This window comes from Candida dubliniensis, chromosome 4 (assembly GCF_000026945.1).
Source record: "Candida dubliniensis CD36 chromosome 4, complete sequence".
Lineage (NCBI taxonomy): Eukaryota > Fungi > Ascomycota > Pichiomycetes > Serinales > Debaryomycetaceae > Candida > Candida dubliniensis.
This window is the reverse complement of record NC_012863.1, coordinates 537,405-554,560: the sequence shown is the minus strand read 5'-3', so window position 1 is coordinate 554,560 and position 17,156 is coordinate 537,405. Positions and strand designations below refer to the sequence as shown.

Sequence of the window (17,156 nt, the reverse complement as noted above, 5' to 3'; positions counted from 1 at the left end):
AGATTCTTATCTTTGTTAACAACAGAAGGAAAAATTAAAGGCAGCTCGGGTAAATTGTCTCACCCTTGTTTGATTTTACATTTCTGTCAAATTTGCACTACTTTTATTTTGTGTGCAAATATTCTATTCTATGTGATCTTTATATACTTTTTATAGGACTTTTTATATCTTTTCTTTTATATCCATATCTTACTTTACAATACATTCTTAAGATTATAACTTTCACTCAAGAAATACCAACTTCTTATTAGTGTTCTCCTACAAGTTCTCAAGTTCCTAGGAAACTCTTCGAAACTATAATAAAGAATCAAAAGTGTAAAACAAACACCCTCCAAAAAAAAAAAAAATCAAGAACCCAGCAACAGCCCTTACATGATCCCATTATTTTTCACAGTTCGTGATTTTGACGACTTTGTTACACAATCTATACATCAAGGAATTCGACAATAAAATTTTTTTTTTGGATTTGCAACAGCCGTTTAATTCTGGGAGCTAGCGAAAATGGTTACAAAGAACAAAACAAAGATCCATGTAAGATTATGCACATTATCATTTTCTTTTCTTCTCTTTACCGATAACCTAGATAATCTATTTCTATTGAAAAAAGGTGTTGTGTTTGTAAAGTCTAGTGACAAAATTCATGAAAATATTGTAACGGCGTATTTAATCTAATTTACTTCTATTATAATTAACTGCTTTTACGCTCAAGAACATTACGAGACTGGCAAAGTAGTTTGGAATTTAAGCATGTTGTAGTTTTCGTGTTCTCCACCATAAAATATTGTGTGGATAGGTCATCGTATACGAAATATGACGTGATATTAAAATAAATGTAGCCACATTAGTGAGGGGAAGAGTTGCCACAAATTCTTGATGGATGAATCGCTTAACTCAATGTAACCAGTTTTTACACACTAACGATACATTTAATTATCTCTGAGGGGTCGTATTTTATTCTTTGTTCATAATCGATGTGCATGTACTTGCATCATTACGGGAAAATATTACAATTTAGGAGGCATCTATCAAGGTCACTTCGATATCATAACTGCATAAAAGATTGGTTGATCTGTTTATCTCCACATTTGCAGATCGGTCTTTTCTGGAAAGAAAACAAAAGAACATTCTCTGAGCTCTGTTGGAAAGCATCTAACTATATATATATATATATATATATATTTATATATTTTCACTATCGTCGTACACATCATGTTTACTTAATGTTTTTGGGCAAGCTTTGCATTTTCTAATTCGATTTTATCAACCATATCTCTGAATTTCCTTTGACTATAACATTGTTCCAAGAAAATCTTATATTTGACATCCAATAATCTACGTTCAGGATTATCATCAGGATGAGGATAAATAACTTTACCAGGACCAGTCATCTTTTTCATAACCTTCCACAATGCAGCCCCAGGAGCATTGGGCTTGGTGGTGGCAGCAGTTAATGGTTTCAAATTCAAACTTGCCAACTTTTGTGAAAGCCCTTTTTGTGTTTGTTGTTTAGAACCAAATGATAATGTGGTGTCATCATCAGACTCGTCATCACTCTTGATAGCCGAATTGCGGGAATCAGCTGCTGCTCCCCCTTTTTGTTGAACAGTTTGATTAAAGTAATCAGTTTCCTCATTCATTGGTGTCAATTGAGCTGGCCCTTGGTGAGATTCTGCATAAGCTAACATGCTTAAATTGGTGGTTGAAGTAGCAGATGGGGCAGTGTATGGAGAAATTGAGCCTCTGTCTTTCAAGTTGGTGTGAGAACCTTTACCTAAAAATGAAGAAGATCTTCTTGACCTCGTTTTATCTCTGCAATGTTCAGCAACTGCATCTTCTGCGGCGACAGCTCCCAATAACGAGGCACCAAAAACAACTGCAGCATCTATGTATCTTGGAATAATAACTGGTAACCCGGTACAATCAGCTAATAATCTCATCAATAAACCATTTCTACTTTGACCACCACTCATGAAGATACATGAAATCTTGTGGCCAGACTTTTCCATCTCTTCAATAATTTGTCTTGTCTGTTGAGCAATAAATTCACAAGCACCAAAATATTGAATTGCCAAATCTTCTAATGAGTTATCCATTGATTGCCCAATAATGCTTGCCTTCATTCTTGGATCAGCAATCGGGGATCTGTTACCATGGAAATCTCCATAGAAAAACATGTGCTTGGCCAAAGATACGACAGATCTTTCATTCTTATCATTGACTAATCCTTCTAAAATCGAATTCAAATACTCAAATTTGGAAATATTGGATTGTTCTGCACTTCTTATCAAGTCATGGTTAGCTGGGTGGATAGCTAACACATGAGCAAGCAATTGACCTGTAATAGATTGGCCACCTTCTGCCAACCAATAACCCTCAGCCATCACATTCTTATATGGACCCCAAACACCTTGAACAAAACAGGGCTCTTTCGTCATGGCTATATGGCACGTGGAAGTCCCAGCAACAGCAGCCAATCTGCCACAGGCAGTTCCAATTGATCCATCAGAATGAGCATCTTCCTCTTGTAATGCAGGAATATCGGCTTTAGCGGCAACTGTACCAACCCATCCGGCATAAGCATCAATAACAGGAGATCCGACAATACATTCTGAGGTTAAACCCAATTCCTCAGCAGATTCAGGAGTCAATTTCCCAACGGCATCACCAGCAGTCAAATATTTACCGTTTTTCCCAGGAATACCACCTAATCTTCTGAAATCGTCTTCAACCAACTCAGGCATATCTACTGACAATAAGAAATCTTCAGACCAACCAGTTTCACTGCCTTCAACACCAATTGGCACAAACCCTTGTTTACAAACAACAGAACAGTAACTTCTAGTTTCAGTACCAGTTGCCTTGTGAACCAAATAATCAGCCAAATCATAGAATTTACAATCTTTAATTCCACCAGGTTTGTGATGTTTCAACCACTTCATTTTAGGCAATTCCATCTCAATTGACATTTGTCCACCGACATATTTCAAGCATTTATCGTCAGTAGCATTAATTGCATTGGTCTCGTCAACAGCACGGTGATCCATCCATAAAATAATATTCTCCTTATCATTGTTAAAGTTGGGGCCAACAGAAACTGGTTGATCGGTCAGTTCAGAAATTGCCACTAAGGAACATGTAGCATCAAAACCTATACCAAAGACATCTTCTGGTTGTACTCCAGAGTCTCTAAGACAAGATCTAACACAATAACAAATAGCATCCCAAATTTCCGTAGAATTTTGAGTGATATAATTTGCTTGTAATTCTTGACGTTTAATTGGACGTTCTGCCAATCCCAAAATAATCCCATTTGTGTCAATTAAACAAGCCCGGGCTGACCCAGTACCAACATCAACCCCAACATAATAAATATCTGGTTCTGCTGGTGGTAATTGACGAAAGAATGATGATTGCCTTCTATTGGCAAGACTTAAATTCGACTTATTCTGTACCATTATAAAGTTAACAAATAAAAAGTTCTAGTGAGTTGTTAAAAAAAAAAAAGGAGTAAGAGTAACAGTAGAATTGAAAAATAAAACTAGTTATCTGTCCAAAGTATTTATAACCTTTGTTTGATTAAAAGTGTATAACACAATGAAACATTTATAGTCTCTTTCCAAAACATGATATCATACGGTGAGTTGTGTGCAGGATCATTGCTATTTTAGAAGGATAGACAAACCAAAACATTGCTGTCGGTTTCCATTATCAATTTCTAACTATTTACTAATATCTTCCTTTATTGCTTTCTCTTACGTCCCCACATAATCTCGATTAGGGTGTTTCTAATGGCAAATATTGATCAACATTTGGTCCTTTTCAAACACCCCTCCTCCAATCCGTTACTAATTATTGACTAATTTGTAATATGTTCATGAATAAAGAATATTGTCTAAAATTTCCTTCAAATTGAATATGTTGGTTGCTACCGTGTATGGGGTTTACTTAATTGCGTCTAATTTTTATTTATGGGGGACGAAATAGAAGTCTGGAATTAGTTTTCGGAGAGATCTAACTCTCTAATAAACAATACTTTGCTGTTTTTCTATGTTTATTGACGATTAATTGTATTTCTTTTTCTTAACGACAATGCTAATAGGTTGGCATCGTGTAAGTAGTAACATGGAATATTCCAATTTTACGACAGCCATTCCACGAAAATGAAAAGAAAAAGAATTGGCACCCTATATTACAAAAAGAACTGCCCTAAGTTTGGATTCTATTTTACAGTTATTCTTTTTAATTACCAAATTGGCAATCAATCAGATTAGTTAATAATATACACTTTCTAATTTGCATCTCTACTTTTTGCTTTCCATAGAATTTTTAAATATGATTATATGCTAAAAGAATTGAACTGAACAAAATAAGATAAAAACAAGCAAAAAAAAAAAAAAACCCTTCTATAAATGAAACAAACAACTTGTCACCCGATAATAATAATAATAATAATAATTCATATCAATCATTGCATGATGCAATGTCAAGCATAAGCAGCATACAGTTATGAAACATTCACTTCAATTTTTCAAAGATGGATATTTTTCAACAGCTTCCACCAAAAAATCAAATTGTTCAGTGTTTTCAATTGCCGATTTAACATGTGAAGCAGTGATTCTTTTGACCCCTTGTTTTTTGGCTTCTAATAATGACACTTCAACTAAGTTGGCCATAAATATTTCTAATGCTCTACCAACTATAACCGGTGTAGCTTGAGCAACTTTTCCAATTTCTTCATCGCTTTGCATAATTTTTTTAATCCTTGCAGCCGGGAAATGAGTTTTTATTTTTTCAAAACTTGTCAATATATGTTCTTGAGTTATTGAATCAGGTAAATCTTCAGTAGTAGAAGCTTTCAGTTCCAGAGAACTTGCGTGTTGTGGCTGTTGTTGTGGTGGAGATGGGGATGGTAGGTAATCACCATCATCATCGTGGTTTATTAAATCCTGTAAATTTGACATTCTATTATAATGATTTTATCCAAAAATACACGAACATGCCATACAATAATAAAAAAGCCCTTTTAACTTTGTTCGTGTTCAGATTCCGGTGTTATTTTTTTTTTTCTCCTTCTGTACACGTAAAAACTGTTAACAGCTAACTGATTCACCATAACAAAAAAAAAAAAAAAGAGAGAAAGGCAAAATCGAGAAATTTTCTATCAAAATTGAAAGTGAGAAAATTTTGGTCGTATTTATAGATCATCAATCATCTTACTTCCAACAAAAAAAGATGAGATGAGTATGGTCGTGTACATATATACAATTTCACAAATAAAAAGGTGTCAACAATTATATCCATTAGTGTACACGTATATGTATCTATTTATAAATCACATATATTGACAGAAATTATACCTATACTTATTACATTTACATTTTTCTTTCATTCTCTCCTTCTCAATCTCTAGTCCGGCTAGGATTCCAACGTTTATAAATTACTTCCGAAATTTTGTATTTGTTTAGTAATTCTTTCAACAATAAACCATGGTCAATATCTTTTTCATGCTGTTTCTGCAATATATGATCAAATTCTTCTTGAGTTGGATAATCTATATAGCATAGAACAAATGTTTTTTTCACACTTCCTATGACTCTGGCTTTAGCAGCAATCTGGAACCAATCGTATTTAGAATCCTTTGTCATGACCAAAACACAAAATTCTGCATGTGTAAACGGAGGACCACGCTTGTATAGTAAGAAGTCTGTACCAAATTTGATACCTGACCGAACACACCAACCATTAGTTCGGAAATAATGATATGCAATGTATTCAATAACGAATTGGTTATTTGAAGTAGGAATGGCCGAAAAGCTATGGTGTGAACAGCATTTATAGAATAAATCTAAAAGTGAATCAACATTAACGATATCAACTCTTTGCAAAGCAAACTTTAAAAAGAATGCTTCAACTTCTTGCAATTGTAAAAACTCCAAGGGCAACAATTCCCCATTTTCAGTTATTATGTCCTCATCCTCGTCTCTGATATGAACTTCATTTACCTCACCATTTTCCAGTTTATCAAATCTAACTTGAGTTTTCCGTAATTCAGTCAATTGAGATTCTAACTTGTTCATTTCATCCACCTCCTTCTCAGTAATTATACCCTGTCTTTTCTTCAATTCTAATTCTTGAAATCTAGCACGCTCCAATTTGAAAAACTTTCGCTCTTCACGTCTCTTTTTAGTAATGTCTTCCATTGCCAAATCTTTACCACTATTGGCTTTATCTAAATTCAACCTGGTGATTGTACGTTTCTCCCATGTTGGTTCAGATCTGGATAATATTCCCTTCCCAAAGAAACCTTGTCTCCATAATTTGAGCATGGATTCGGGATCAATGACTTTGAAAATTTGATTCTCGTAAATCACAGAGAGAGGTGGATTGTCTAATTCTGGTACTTGATAAACTATATTTATTTGACAATACCTTATCATATACCAAATCCATGAAATTGGATTATGGGGATACAAGTTGGGTAGTGAAACATTATACTTGCTAGAAGTTAACGTAATTGGTAATGGTTGACTATATATTTTATTTAAAAGTTTGTTATTTTTTTTACCCATGAAAATTAGTTGTTACTGATTTCATATGTTAGTAAATCTGTCAATGTCTTTGTATAAACTGAAATTGATTTAATTCTTTATATATATATATATATATATAAATCAGATACCGTTGTAGTCTATTGAGAAATCATTGTGCTAACATGAGGTGTTTAAACCATAAAGACACATTTTTATCATCACAAAAAAATAAAGAATAGTTTGTCAAATCAATTTCAAAAGTAATATATAACATACTATTGATTATACCATAGTTTTAAATTTTGGTTAAACTAAAGAAGAATAGAAAAAGTTGTAAAGGAAAAGTCTACAAAAAAATTTTTCATACATTTTTTTTTTTTCTCTTAAACCAGCCATCGCTGGAAAGAGGGAGATGTTGAAGGAAATTGTCAGTAGTGTACGAGAGGCCAAAATCTGGGAATCAGAGCAACAATGAACGTTTAAACAATATACAAAGGTACAACCCGTTTTTAGCAAAGTTAAATAATAAAACAAAGTATAGACAATTAGGTCTTTTTTTGAGAATATTAGCCATCAACCAATTTTTCCAACCTGATCAAACGAAACTGGTTAAATAAACTATTGATTCTTTCATAATTTAGGGCTAACAACTCCCCTTATATGCAGTAAAACCAACTTCAGAATGTCTTTAGTCTTTCCCAAACTATCATTTAAAGAATGGTATCAAGTATTTTATGGATTTTGGCCAAGTAATCCTCATTTTACCGAAAAGGATATTTCTTCAGATACTTTAAAAGACAAAGTAGTTGTGATTACGGGTGGTAATAGTGGAATTGGTTATGAAACAGCTAAACTATTAGCTGGGAGTACTGAGGCACGAATTTATATATGGGCAAGAAATAAACAAAAATCACTTGAAGCTATAGATAAAATCAAATTGGAAGTGGCTGAGGAATATCTGAAGAATGTTGGAGATAATTTACAATTTATTCAAGTTGATTTAAGTGATTTGAACTCAATTAAACCAGCTGTCGCAGAGTTCTTGCAACGTGAACACCGATTGGACATCATTTACCATAATGCAGGTGTTATGGAATCGCCACCCGATCAGAAGACAAAACAGGACTATCAGATGGAGTTAGGGGTGAATTGCATTGGTCCTCAATTATTGCAAACTTTACTTGATCCATTATTCAGAAAGACTGCTGAAAAGAATCCCCCAAACTTGTCAAGAATTGTTTGGGTTAGTTCAACTGCTCATATGTTTTCACCTATTGGTGGTATGTATTTACAAGACCCGGAGTTCAAATCTGTCGATGTAGGGTTGAAGAGAAAGTATGATCAAAGTAAGGCAATTAATTTGATACAAGCAAGACAATGGAATATCCATTATCCAGATACAAATGCAATAAGTCTTTCATTGTGTCCAGGATATCTAAAAACAGGAATCCAGCGACATCTCACCGGGTTAAAAAAAATGGCATATGATTTGTTTTTCCATGACCAGAAAATGGGGGCCTATACTTTACTCTTTGCTGGATTGTCTCCTGAAATAACGAATAAAAACAAAGGAGATCATGTCATATCATTTGGGAAATTGGGGTTGATTCGACAAGACTTGAAAGACGATAAGCATGGGAAGAAGGTATGGGACTATTTACAGGATCAAATTAAACTGTACGTATAATAAGTGTATAACTTTGTGTTTTTTCTTTCTATCAATATATAAAGAAGTAAATTTCTTGAGTTATTAGCCGAGTGGTGTCATAGGCAATGTTGATGAGTCTTCACTATCTACCACACCAAAAACCAGTGTGGAGCAAATTTAAGAGAATATAATCGTGAGCACATAAAAAAAAAGTGATCCTTCTATCTATCTAACCACTCTTAGAAAGTAGTGAAGGAAGTCAAAAAAAAAAAAAACAAGCAAGAGTTCCCTTTAACCTGTCACCACAGTATTAAAAATAATACATGTCAAATAATCAAGTTTTTGAGTGCCAAAAGTGTGATACTCCATTGAATTTAGATCAGAGTTTATTAAATCTAAATGAATCACAACTAAAATTATTAGTTAGCCAAAAGAAATATAAACTATTCAGAAAGGCAAATTCACAAATCTTGAAAGATTTGGATCCACAAGACTATATCTCTCAAGATAGACTCGAGATGTATCAAAGCATTACCAACCAAGAACCCATTAACCACCGAAATTATTTTGAAAGTGAAGATGATGAAGATGACGAGGAAGATGAATATGAAGGTGAAGGTCATAATCAGCAACGAAAGCTCCGTGACTCTGAATTTAGTTCTGATTCTAATTCCTATTTAGTGCTCAATGAGTCGGATGAATTCGAAGAAAATTCAAAGAAAAGTCAAGATGGAGATGAAGCTGGCAGTCAATCTACTGATGAGAGAAATGATTTCCGAATGTCCACTCGAATAAAAACATTAAATAAAATATTTGCAATATTATCCAACAACCAAGAAATTGATCATCCATTGTCAGAGGATTGTGCTAAATTATTAATTGAAAACTATCAATTGAAATTTGATCAGAGTCAGAAGGAGAAAGAGACATATTTATCATTTTTAAGGAAATTGAAGGATAAAGATAGTCAATTAGACTTATACAATGAAGATGATGAAAATAACGAAATAGTGAATCCTGATTTATTACATCAAGATTTGGATCAAAAATTATATCAATCAATTCAAGAATTCCAAAAATTGACTGTTTTAGAAAAAGAGAATTTAAAAGAGTTGAAAAAACTAGAACAAACTAAAACCGAATTAGAAGCTCAACTTTCTGATTATGAGCAAGAACTTGATAACCTTCGAAACAATGGCTTAAATTCTGTTTTAAGGTTGAAAAACAATTTGCAATTGGAATTAAATGAGAAAAATAAGAAATTGGAGCAATCTAAAGCAGCTTATGATGTTCAATTGGATCACATTGATAAATTACGAAATCTTAATATATATACTAGGATATTTCATATATCTTGTGATAGTCAAGATAAATTTTCTACTATAAATGGGTTCAGATTGGGTCACAAAATAATATGGCCAGAAATTAATGCTGCATTAGGCCAAATAGTATTATTATTGGTATTTATAATAAAGCGATTGAAATTGGATTTGAAGAATTATAAATTAGTACCTATGGGATCTCAATCTCAAATAATAAAATTCAATACCAAAGATTCTATAGATGGAACTACCAAATCAAAAACCGTCTTAAATTTATATTCATCCGATGAATTTTCATTAGGGAAATTATTTAATTTTAACAAATTAGATGTGGCCATGATAGCACTTTTAGACATTGTCAAACTAATAGAGGCAAAAGTGACATCCATTGATCAAGAAATCGAATTGCCTTATAAGATAAAAGATGATACAATAGGTGGCAAAAGCATCAGAGTCACTTCAAACTCAGAATGGACATCAAGTTGCAAGTTTTTATTGACTAATTTGAATTGGATCCTAGCTTTTGTTAGTGCACATACAAGTAGTGAAGAAGCTTCCTGAAATAGTTCGAAACTATCCCATACTTCTATCCCCTCCCCCCTTCATATATATTTCTTGTAGTCTGCCTCTATTTTATCTTCGACCAACTTTTCGTTGATATATTTGATCAATTTTGAACTTAGTCCTGCATTGGCAATCAACGTCCCAGGTCCATAGACTATGTTGTTGAGAAGGTTACCATATGGTTGGTACATCATAACTTGCACAGCCCACACCAAATGATACAACAATATGAGGAAAATGAGTACAGTCAAAAATGTCAAGATAGATGCATTCACCACTCTGGACTTGGAGATCTGTTCGTGGGTAGCTTTTCGGGTGGTTCTTTGTGTTGACATTGAGGTGTGTGTTGGGATAATGTCTGTAGGAGAAGATGAAGGGGGCAAAGTGTGTCAAATTTTCCAGTCTCATACCAAGCAAAATCAACGCGTAATCAAGAACTACCTGGGGTATTGCCTTAACAAAGAGTACAAGACATTTCGTTTATCCTCTAATAGCTAGACATATTCTACTGCTTAGCACATTTGTGGAGAGGTACCATCAACAATCATTAGACAAGACATGGTATAGCTTCCTAAGAAATATGGCTTTACCCGGTTTTGACACACTCTTTTTTTTTTTTTCCGAGTCCCGGTTTTGTTTTCCTGGCTTATAAACTTGTGACCTTTATAAACTTTTCTGGAACCCTTGAATTCTTCAGTTATACATCATTGCAACCAAATAGTTTTTTTCCTATCGACCTTTAAATAACAAAATTCAATTCCTACAATCAACGAATCTTGCACCATGCAATCAGTGTATCCCAATCACACAAGTCTACATATAGAGCCCAGCTACTACGACAATGGGGTTCCAGTGTTCAAACCGACCATGCACGAGTTTCGGGACTTTTACAACTTCAACAAGGCAATCAACAAATACGGAATGGAGTCGGGCATAGTCAAAGTGATCCCTCCTACCCAATGGGTGCTGCGAGTGCAGAAATGTTACACCGAGAGCAATTTGGGGCAAGTGTCCATTCAGAACCCGATAGTGCAGAGCATCAACACGAATGCGCCAGGGATATACCAACTGCAGAATATAGAGCGATACAAAAAGTATTCCATATTCCAATGGCGGGAAATGGCCAAGACACGCCAGCCGCCACGACGGAAGCAGAGGAGCGACAAGCCAGAAGTTGGGCATGGGCATGCGAAACGCATTCCATTCTACAACATCAACACGAGTGAGTACACTGATGAACGATGTAAGGAACTTGAGACTAATTACTGGAGGTCATTGTCGTACTCGGAGCCGATGTATGGAGCAGACACTATGGGGACTGTTTTCGACAAATCGATAACAGTGTGGAATGTGGCACATCTACCGAACTTGCTTGATCTAATGGAGGAGAAACTACCAGGGGTGAACCAGGCATATTTGTATGCGGGGTTGTGGAAGGCGTCGTTTGCATGGCACTTGGAAGACCAAGACTTGTACCTGATAAATTATTTACATTTTGGAGCACCAAAACAATGGTACCTGATACCACAAAGCCAGCACAAAGAGTTTTATGCATTGATGGTTGATCTATTCCGGGATGAGTTCAAGCAGTGCCGTGAATTTCTTAGACACAAAACGTTTATGGTGTCGCCTGCATATCTTGAAAAACATGGTATTAAAGTGAACCACACGATACACCGAGAGGGCGAGTTTATGATCACATACCCGTATGGGTACCATGCCGGGTTCAACTACGACTACAACTTGGCGGAGTCGGTGAACTTTGCGTTGGACGATTGGTTTGAGTTTGGGAAACGTACCAAAAAGTGTGAATGCATTAATGATTCTGTTGGGATAAATGTCAAACATTTGTGGGAAAAGTACTATGGCACCAAGTATGAGACAGCAAAAGAGGAAGAAGAAGGGCGTGGCAATAGATTCTCATCCGACTCTGATGGTTCAATAGAAGTGGTCAAGGTGGAGAAGATCCAACGCAAGTGCCGCAAGAGGAAACAAGACCATGTGGACCCTGCAAATACGAGGAGACCACACAAACAACCAGAAATCATCCCTCGTGAATGCGAGCTTTGTCCCAACACCCTTCAACAAACAAAATACTCCCATTCATCCTTGTTTGAATTGTTGGAAGCTGATGTGAATGGTGCAACACCTAGGACGGCACGTCGAGTGCATAAAATATGTGCCAGTATGTTTCCCCATCAACTCAAGTGTAACTGCAAAACTAACACAGTGCATGGGTTAGACAATATTACAAAGAACCAGAAGAAACTACGTTGTGGTGTTTGTCGTCAAAGCAACATGGGTGCATGCTTCCAATGCAGCTACGAGAAATGCACCCGAGCATTCCATGGAACTTGTGGATTGGTCGATGGTGTACAGTACGATTTCAACTCAGGAGAAGCATTCTGTAAATTCCACTGCCAATCCTCCACATCACTAGAATTTAGAGTTGGGATGTATGTGCAGTTTTTGTTCAACCACAGAGTATATTTTGGTCAACTAGTCAGTTTAGGTGAAGGGGATGTAGAAATTGAGGTATATCCTTCTGCTAAAGATATTATTGAAATACCAATGACAAGTATAATTAATGTTGTATAATTAAGTAGGTGCTGTGTAAAGAGAGAGAAGTATTATCAAATGAGTTGTGCTCCAACCTAGTTAATATAACTAATAAGAGTCAACACTTGATAGACTTTAAACTAATTTGAGTTGTTTTAATTAGATTTATACTTCTATGCCTTAAATGAAAACACTGTATTGAACAAACTCAGTTTAAACATCTGTTTTTTAAATGGAAAAAAATTTTTTTGAGGGTAAAACTGTTGCAAAAAAGGACCAAAAATCAATTTGCAGGGATAAGAAAGATTGCAACGAGTTAACCTGGAAACACAACTGAACTAATGAAATGATATTCTCAATATATGGATCTAGTGGGCCAATTAAACAATATCATACTGCTCATTCAAGTCCCATAAGAAACAACTCATTAGTCACTGAGAGTATTTATGGAGTTGAATCTTCATCATCGAATTTACCGCCTGTCAAACTAACAAGCCCGGTTAGTAATCAACGCAATAAAATATCGAATCCATTTCTTGAAAGTAGTAATAACACTTTTGATGGTACACCATTACCAAGAGAAGATATAATTAGAATAATAAATGAAAATTGTTTACCTCGATTATCAGGATCATTACCACTGACTCCATCCAAAATTAAAAAAAACGGACAATTATATCGATCAGATAATCTACAAGTGATCCAAAGTTCTCCTCCATCAATAACCAAAGTAGACAACAGTGAAACAGGTATTGAAATAGAAAAAGATTTTTTAACTTTTGATTATGAAAATCAGGATGATATCTTAAAAGCTGAAGAGGTTTACCGAAATTTATATGGAATTAGTCCTAATGAGAGCACCACGAGTAGTTCAAAAATAACTGGAATATCAATTTGTTCCCGTTCACTTATAGCTTACAATCTATTTGCTACACCATGTCATAATAACGCTAAAGAATGTGAAGGTTCAGAAGATAACCTGATAATACTGCAAATTCTGAATCGAAAACTGAGGTCGAAACAGAAGCATCAGTTGCAGCTGCTGGTAATAAAACATGACATAAAAAGCTTGAACTCACCGGATAAGAATATCAACGTATCCACTAAACCATTTAGTATATCAACTTGTCGAAATAGTTTTATAACGTCATCTGCTAGTCTGGCCAATACTGATTCTGATAGTTACAAACACAGCCGAATACTGGAACCTCAAAAAACAAAGAATTGTTCAAGTTCACAAGACGGAAACTTTATAGTAAAATTGAAACTACAAGCTGATTCACTTGTATGCAAAGACGAGACTAGTAATAATAATTATGACAACAAGAAACCATCACCATTTTCAATGGCAGATTCAAGTTCAGAAGTTTCATCTGATAATGAATATATACCTGAAAAGCGAGTAACCAGAAATAATAAAAGAAAACTTCGCCCAGTTGGTACTATGGTAACACAGCATGAAAAGAAGCGTAAGTTAGGGGCCAGGTCTAAAACTGGTTGTTGGACATGTAGAATCCGACATAAAGCATGTCCAGAAGAGAAACCTTCTTGTAGTCAATGTATTCGACTTCAGTTAGATTGTGATTATTCAGACAAACGTCCTTCTTATATGTCGGACCCTAATTTACAAATTCAAAAGTTAAAAGAGATTAGAGCTATCACTAATCAAAACAAGCGGGCTAATTTTTTGAGTAGTAAGGGGAAAACTGGATTGAGAAGTAGTAATACTCAGTAAAGCACCCATACTAAAAAAAAAAAAGAAAACATACACACACAAATTGCATCAACAACAACAACAACAACATAATCACCACCACCACCACACGTTTACATATCCAACACCATCAAGTTTTATTGATTTTGATTTATGACAGAAAATAGTTGGAGGAAGAAAAAAAAACAAACAGCAACTTCTGAGTTTGTTTGAAGTGATGTTTTTGTGATAGCCACGGCTAATAGTTGTTATTGAAAGATATGAAGTACAAAAAGAGTTAGATTTTTTTTTTTTTTTTTTTTCATTTCTTTATGAAGATTGTTTTCTGTATGAATAATTCAACTTGATGGTTATGGTTTGAATTGAATTGAATTGAATTCAGTTTGTTTTTGTTTGGGTTGGACATTGTTTATCTAAAAAAAAAATTTTTCTTCTCTATTTGCGTGGTGCGTAGTGTGTGTGTGTGTGTGTGGTGGCAGATTTCCTTCCTTCCCAAGGAGTAAAGAAAAAAAAAAGCTTTTGAGATTTTTTGTTGGTTTGTATTTTACTTGTTGTTATTCTTTTTTTTATTTTTTTTTTGATTCTTTGTAGATTTCTATCATTTGATTAATCATATTCATATATCATTTATTAGATCGTCATTTTAAGAAATTTTTGGTTTTGAGAAAAAAAATGCTACAATCATTGATCACAGCATTGATATGCTTAGTCAGTATATCGAATGCGTTTTATTTACCTGGTGTTGCACCAACCAATTATAAAAAGGGGGATACAATTCCCTTATATGTGAATCATTTAACACCATCATTCCATCATTCATCTAAACAAGGTAAAACTGCCACTTATGTTTATTCATATGATTATTATTACCCTAAATTTCATTTCTGTACTCCAAAAGGAGGTGCTAAACCACAACTGGAATCATTAGGTTCGATTATTTTTGGTGATAGAATTTTCAGTTCACCATTTGAAATCAAAATGTTGGAAACAAAATCTTGTCAATCAATGTGTAAGTCCAAATATAGTAAAGCCGATTCTGCGTTTGTTAATAGAAATATTAGAGCTGGTTATACTCATAATTGGATTGTTGATGGATTACCTGCATCAATGCCACTTTTTGATGCCACTACTAATAGTGAACTTTATGGATCAGGGTTCCGTATTGGTAAAGTTGATGATGAAAATAAAGTTGAATTTTATAATCATTTTCAAATTACTATTGAATATCATAAAAGAAAGGAAGATGAATATCGAGTTGTTGGAGTTACAGTATCACCAGCATCATTAGATAGATCAGAATTAAAAGAAGATGTCAATGGAGATCAATTATGCTCATTAGATTTAAAACCAGTTCAATTGAGTAAAAATAAGGAAACTGATGTATTATTTACTTATTCAGTTAATTTCGAAGAAAGTCCTGTTGCTTGGGCTACTAGATGGGATAAATATTTACATGTTTATAATCCTAAGATTCAATGGTTTTCATTAATCAATTTTTCTTTGATTGTTTTAATCTTGGGGATAATTATTGCTCATATTTTGGTTAAAACATTGAAGAATGATATTGTTAAATATAATGAAGTCAATTTAGATGATGATATTTCTGATGAAAGTGGTTGGAAATTAGTTCATGGAGATATTTTTAGACCACCAAAGCAAAGATTATTATTATCAATTTTTGTAGGAAGTGGAGTACAAATTTTTTTCATGACATTTGCTACAATTGTTTTTGCCTTGTTTGGATTATTATCACCTTCTAATAGAGGAGCTTTATCTACTTTTACATTTATTATTTATATTGGTAGTAGTATTATTGGGTCCTATATTTCAGGATATTTGTATCGATTCCTTGGTGGTGATAATTGGAAATTGAATATGTTTTTAACACCAATTTTAGTTCCTGGAATTTTATTTCTGGTTTTTGTGGTATTGAATTTCTTTTTAATTTCTGTACAATCATCAGGAGCAATTCCTTTGGGGACAATGTTTGCCATTGTATTAATTTGGTTTATGGTCTCGATTCCATTAGGTGTTATTGGATCAATTTTAGCTAGTAAAAAACCATTATTAAGTGTCCCCGTGAGAACTAATCAAATTCCAAGACAAATTCCTACTCAACCATGGTATTTAAGAACTATCCCAGTTATGTTTATTTCAGGAATTTTCCCATTTGGATCAATTGCCGTGGAAATGTATTTTATTTATTCATCAATTTGGTTCAATAAGATTTTTTATATGTTTGGATTTTTATTTTTCTGTTTTATTTTAATGATTTTAACTAGTAGTTTAATTACTATTTTAATGATTTATTATACTTTATGTTCAGAAAATTATAAATGGCAATGGAAATCAATATTTGTTGGAGGTGGTTGTGCAATTTATGTATTTATTCATTCATTTTTTTTAACTGGAGGAGAAAAATTTGGTGGATTTAGTTCATTAGTTTTATATACTGGTTATTCAGCAGTGATTTCATTATTAGTTTTCCTTTGTTGTGGATCAATTGGATTTATTAGTAGTTTAATATTTGTTAGATTAATCTATGGTCAAATCAAGATTGATTAGAAAAAAAAAAAAAAAAACCACAAGATGAAGGTAGGGGGGAAGGAAGGAAGAAATCACATGAAGAGATTGACAATGTTTGAAACCAATGGCGATGGTGGTAGTTGTATTATTGTAAGTAGAGATTTAACCATTAGCTAAAAAGAATAAGTAAGAGTAAAGTATTTTATATATAAATCTATATAAATCTATATATCATTTTTATCATTACACAGATATTTTTGTAAGGTTATTCAATTTTCAAATGATTACAACAA

The 17,156-nt window shown here is 33.9% G+C and overlaps 9 protein-coding genes across 9 annotated transcripts, besides 1 other annotated feature; 5 read left to right on the top strand and 4 right to left on the bottom strand. All coding sequences in view use genetic code 12, as the record gives it.

The window, feature by feature from the left end:
- The first annotated feature begins 66 nt into the window (after positions 1 to 66).
- Positions 67 to 327: a mobile genetic element.
- An 890-nt stretch (positions 328 to 1,217) lies between these two features.
- On the bottom strand, positions 1,218 to 3,455 carry CD36_42520 (uncharacterized protein; the record flags this gene model as incomplete). The annotated part of the gene is made up of 1 exon (XM_002419871.1): positions 1,218 to 3,455. The coding sequence occupies one exon, from the start codon at positions 3,453 to 3,455 to the stop codon at positions 1,218 to 1,220; it is 2,238 nt and encodes a 745-aa protein (XP_002419916.1).
- Positions 3,456 to 4,520: 1,065 nt separating this feature from the next.
- Positions 4,521 to 4,961, bottom strand: CD36_42510 (transcriptional regulator complex subunit, putative; the record flags this gene model as incomplete). Its single annotated transcript, XM_002419870.1, has 1 exon — positions 4,521 to 4,961. The coding sequence occupies one exon, from the start codon at positions 4,959 to 4,961 to the stop codon at positions 4,521 to 4,523; it is 441 nt and encodes a 146-aa protein (XP_002419915.1).
- A 438-nt stretch (positions 4,962 to 5,399) lies between these two features.
- CD36_42500 (tRNA-splicing endonuclease subunit, putative) lies at positions 5,400 to 6,569 on the bottom strand (the record flags this gene model as incomplete). The annotated part of the gene is made up of 1 exon (XM_002419869.1): positions 5,400 to 6,569. One exon carries the CDS (start codon positions 6,567 to 6,569, stop codon positions 5,400 to 5,402), a length of 1,170 nt encoding a protein of 389 aa, XP_002419914.1.
- A 643-nt stretch (positions 6,570 to 7,212) lies between these two features.
- On the top strand, positions 7,213 to 8,217 carry CD36_42490 (uncharacterized oxidoreductase, putative; the record flags this gene model as incomplete). The annotated part of the gene is made up of 1 exon (XM_002419868.1): positions 7,213 to 8,217. The coding sequence occupies one exon, from the start codon at positions 7,213 to 7,215 to the stop codon at positions 8,215 to 8,217; it is 1,005 nt and encodes a 334-aa protein (XP_002419913.1).
- Positions 8,218 to 8,501: 284 nt separating this feature from the next.
- CD36_42480 (autophagy-related protein, putative) lies at positions 8,502 to 10,061 on the top strand (the record flags this gene model as incomplete). The annotated part of the gene is made up of 1 exon (XM_002419867.1): positions 8,502 to 10,061. The coding sequence occupies one exon, from the start codon at positions 8,502 to 8,504 to the stop codon at positions 10,059 to 10,061; it is 1,560 nt and encodes a 519-aa protein (XP_002419912.1).
- A 41-nt stretch (positions 10,062 to 10,102) lies between these two features.
- On the bottom strand, positions 10,103 to 10,399 carry CD36_42470 (uncharacterized protein; the record flags this gene model as incomplete). Its single annotated transcript, XM_002419866.1, has 1 exon — positions 10,103 to 10,399. The coding sequence occupies one exon, from the start codon at positions 10,397 to 10,399 to the stop codon at positions 10,103 to 10,105; it is 297 nt and encodes a 98-aa protein (XP_002419911.1).
- Positions 10,400 to 10,847: 448 nt separating this feature from the next.
- Positions 10,848 to 12,662, top strand: CD36_42460 (DNA damage-responsive transcriptional repressor, putative; the record flags this gene model as incomplete). Its single annotated transcript, XM_002419865.1, has 1 exon — positions 10,848 to 12,662. One exon carries the CDS (start codon positions 10,848 to 10,850, stop codon positions 12,660 to 12,662), a length of 1,815 nt encoding a protein of 604 aa, XP_002419910.1.
- Positions 12,663 to 12,969: 307 nt separating this feature from the next.
- Positions 12,970 to 14,358, top strand: CD36_42450 (zinc cluster transcription factor, putative; the record flags this gene model as incomplete). The annotated part of the gene is made up of 1 exon (XM_002419864.1): positions 12,970 to 14,358. One exon carries the CDS (start codon positions 12,970 to 12,972, stop codon positions 14,356 to 14,358), a length of 1,389 nt encoding a protein of 462 aa, XP_002419909.1.
- A 651-nt stretch (positions 14,359 to 15,009) lies between these two features.
- Positions 15,010 to 16,902, top strand: CD36_42440 (endomembrane protein, putative; the record flags this gene model as incomplete). Its single annotated transcript, XM_002419863.1, has 1 exon — positions 15,010 to 16,902. The coding sequence occupies one exon, from the start codon at positions 15,010 to 15,012 to the stop codon at positions 16,900 to 16,902; it is 1,893 nt and encodes a 630-aa protein (XP_002419908.1).
- Positions 16,903 to 17,156: the final 254 nt, after the last annotated feature.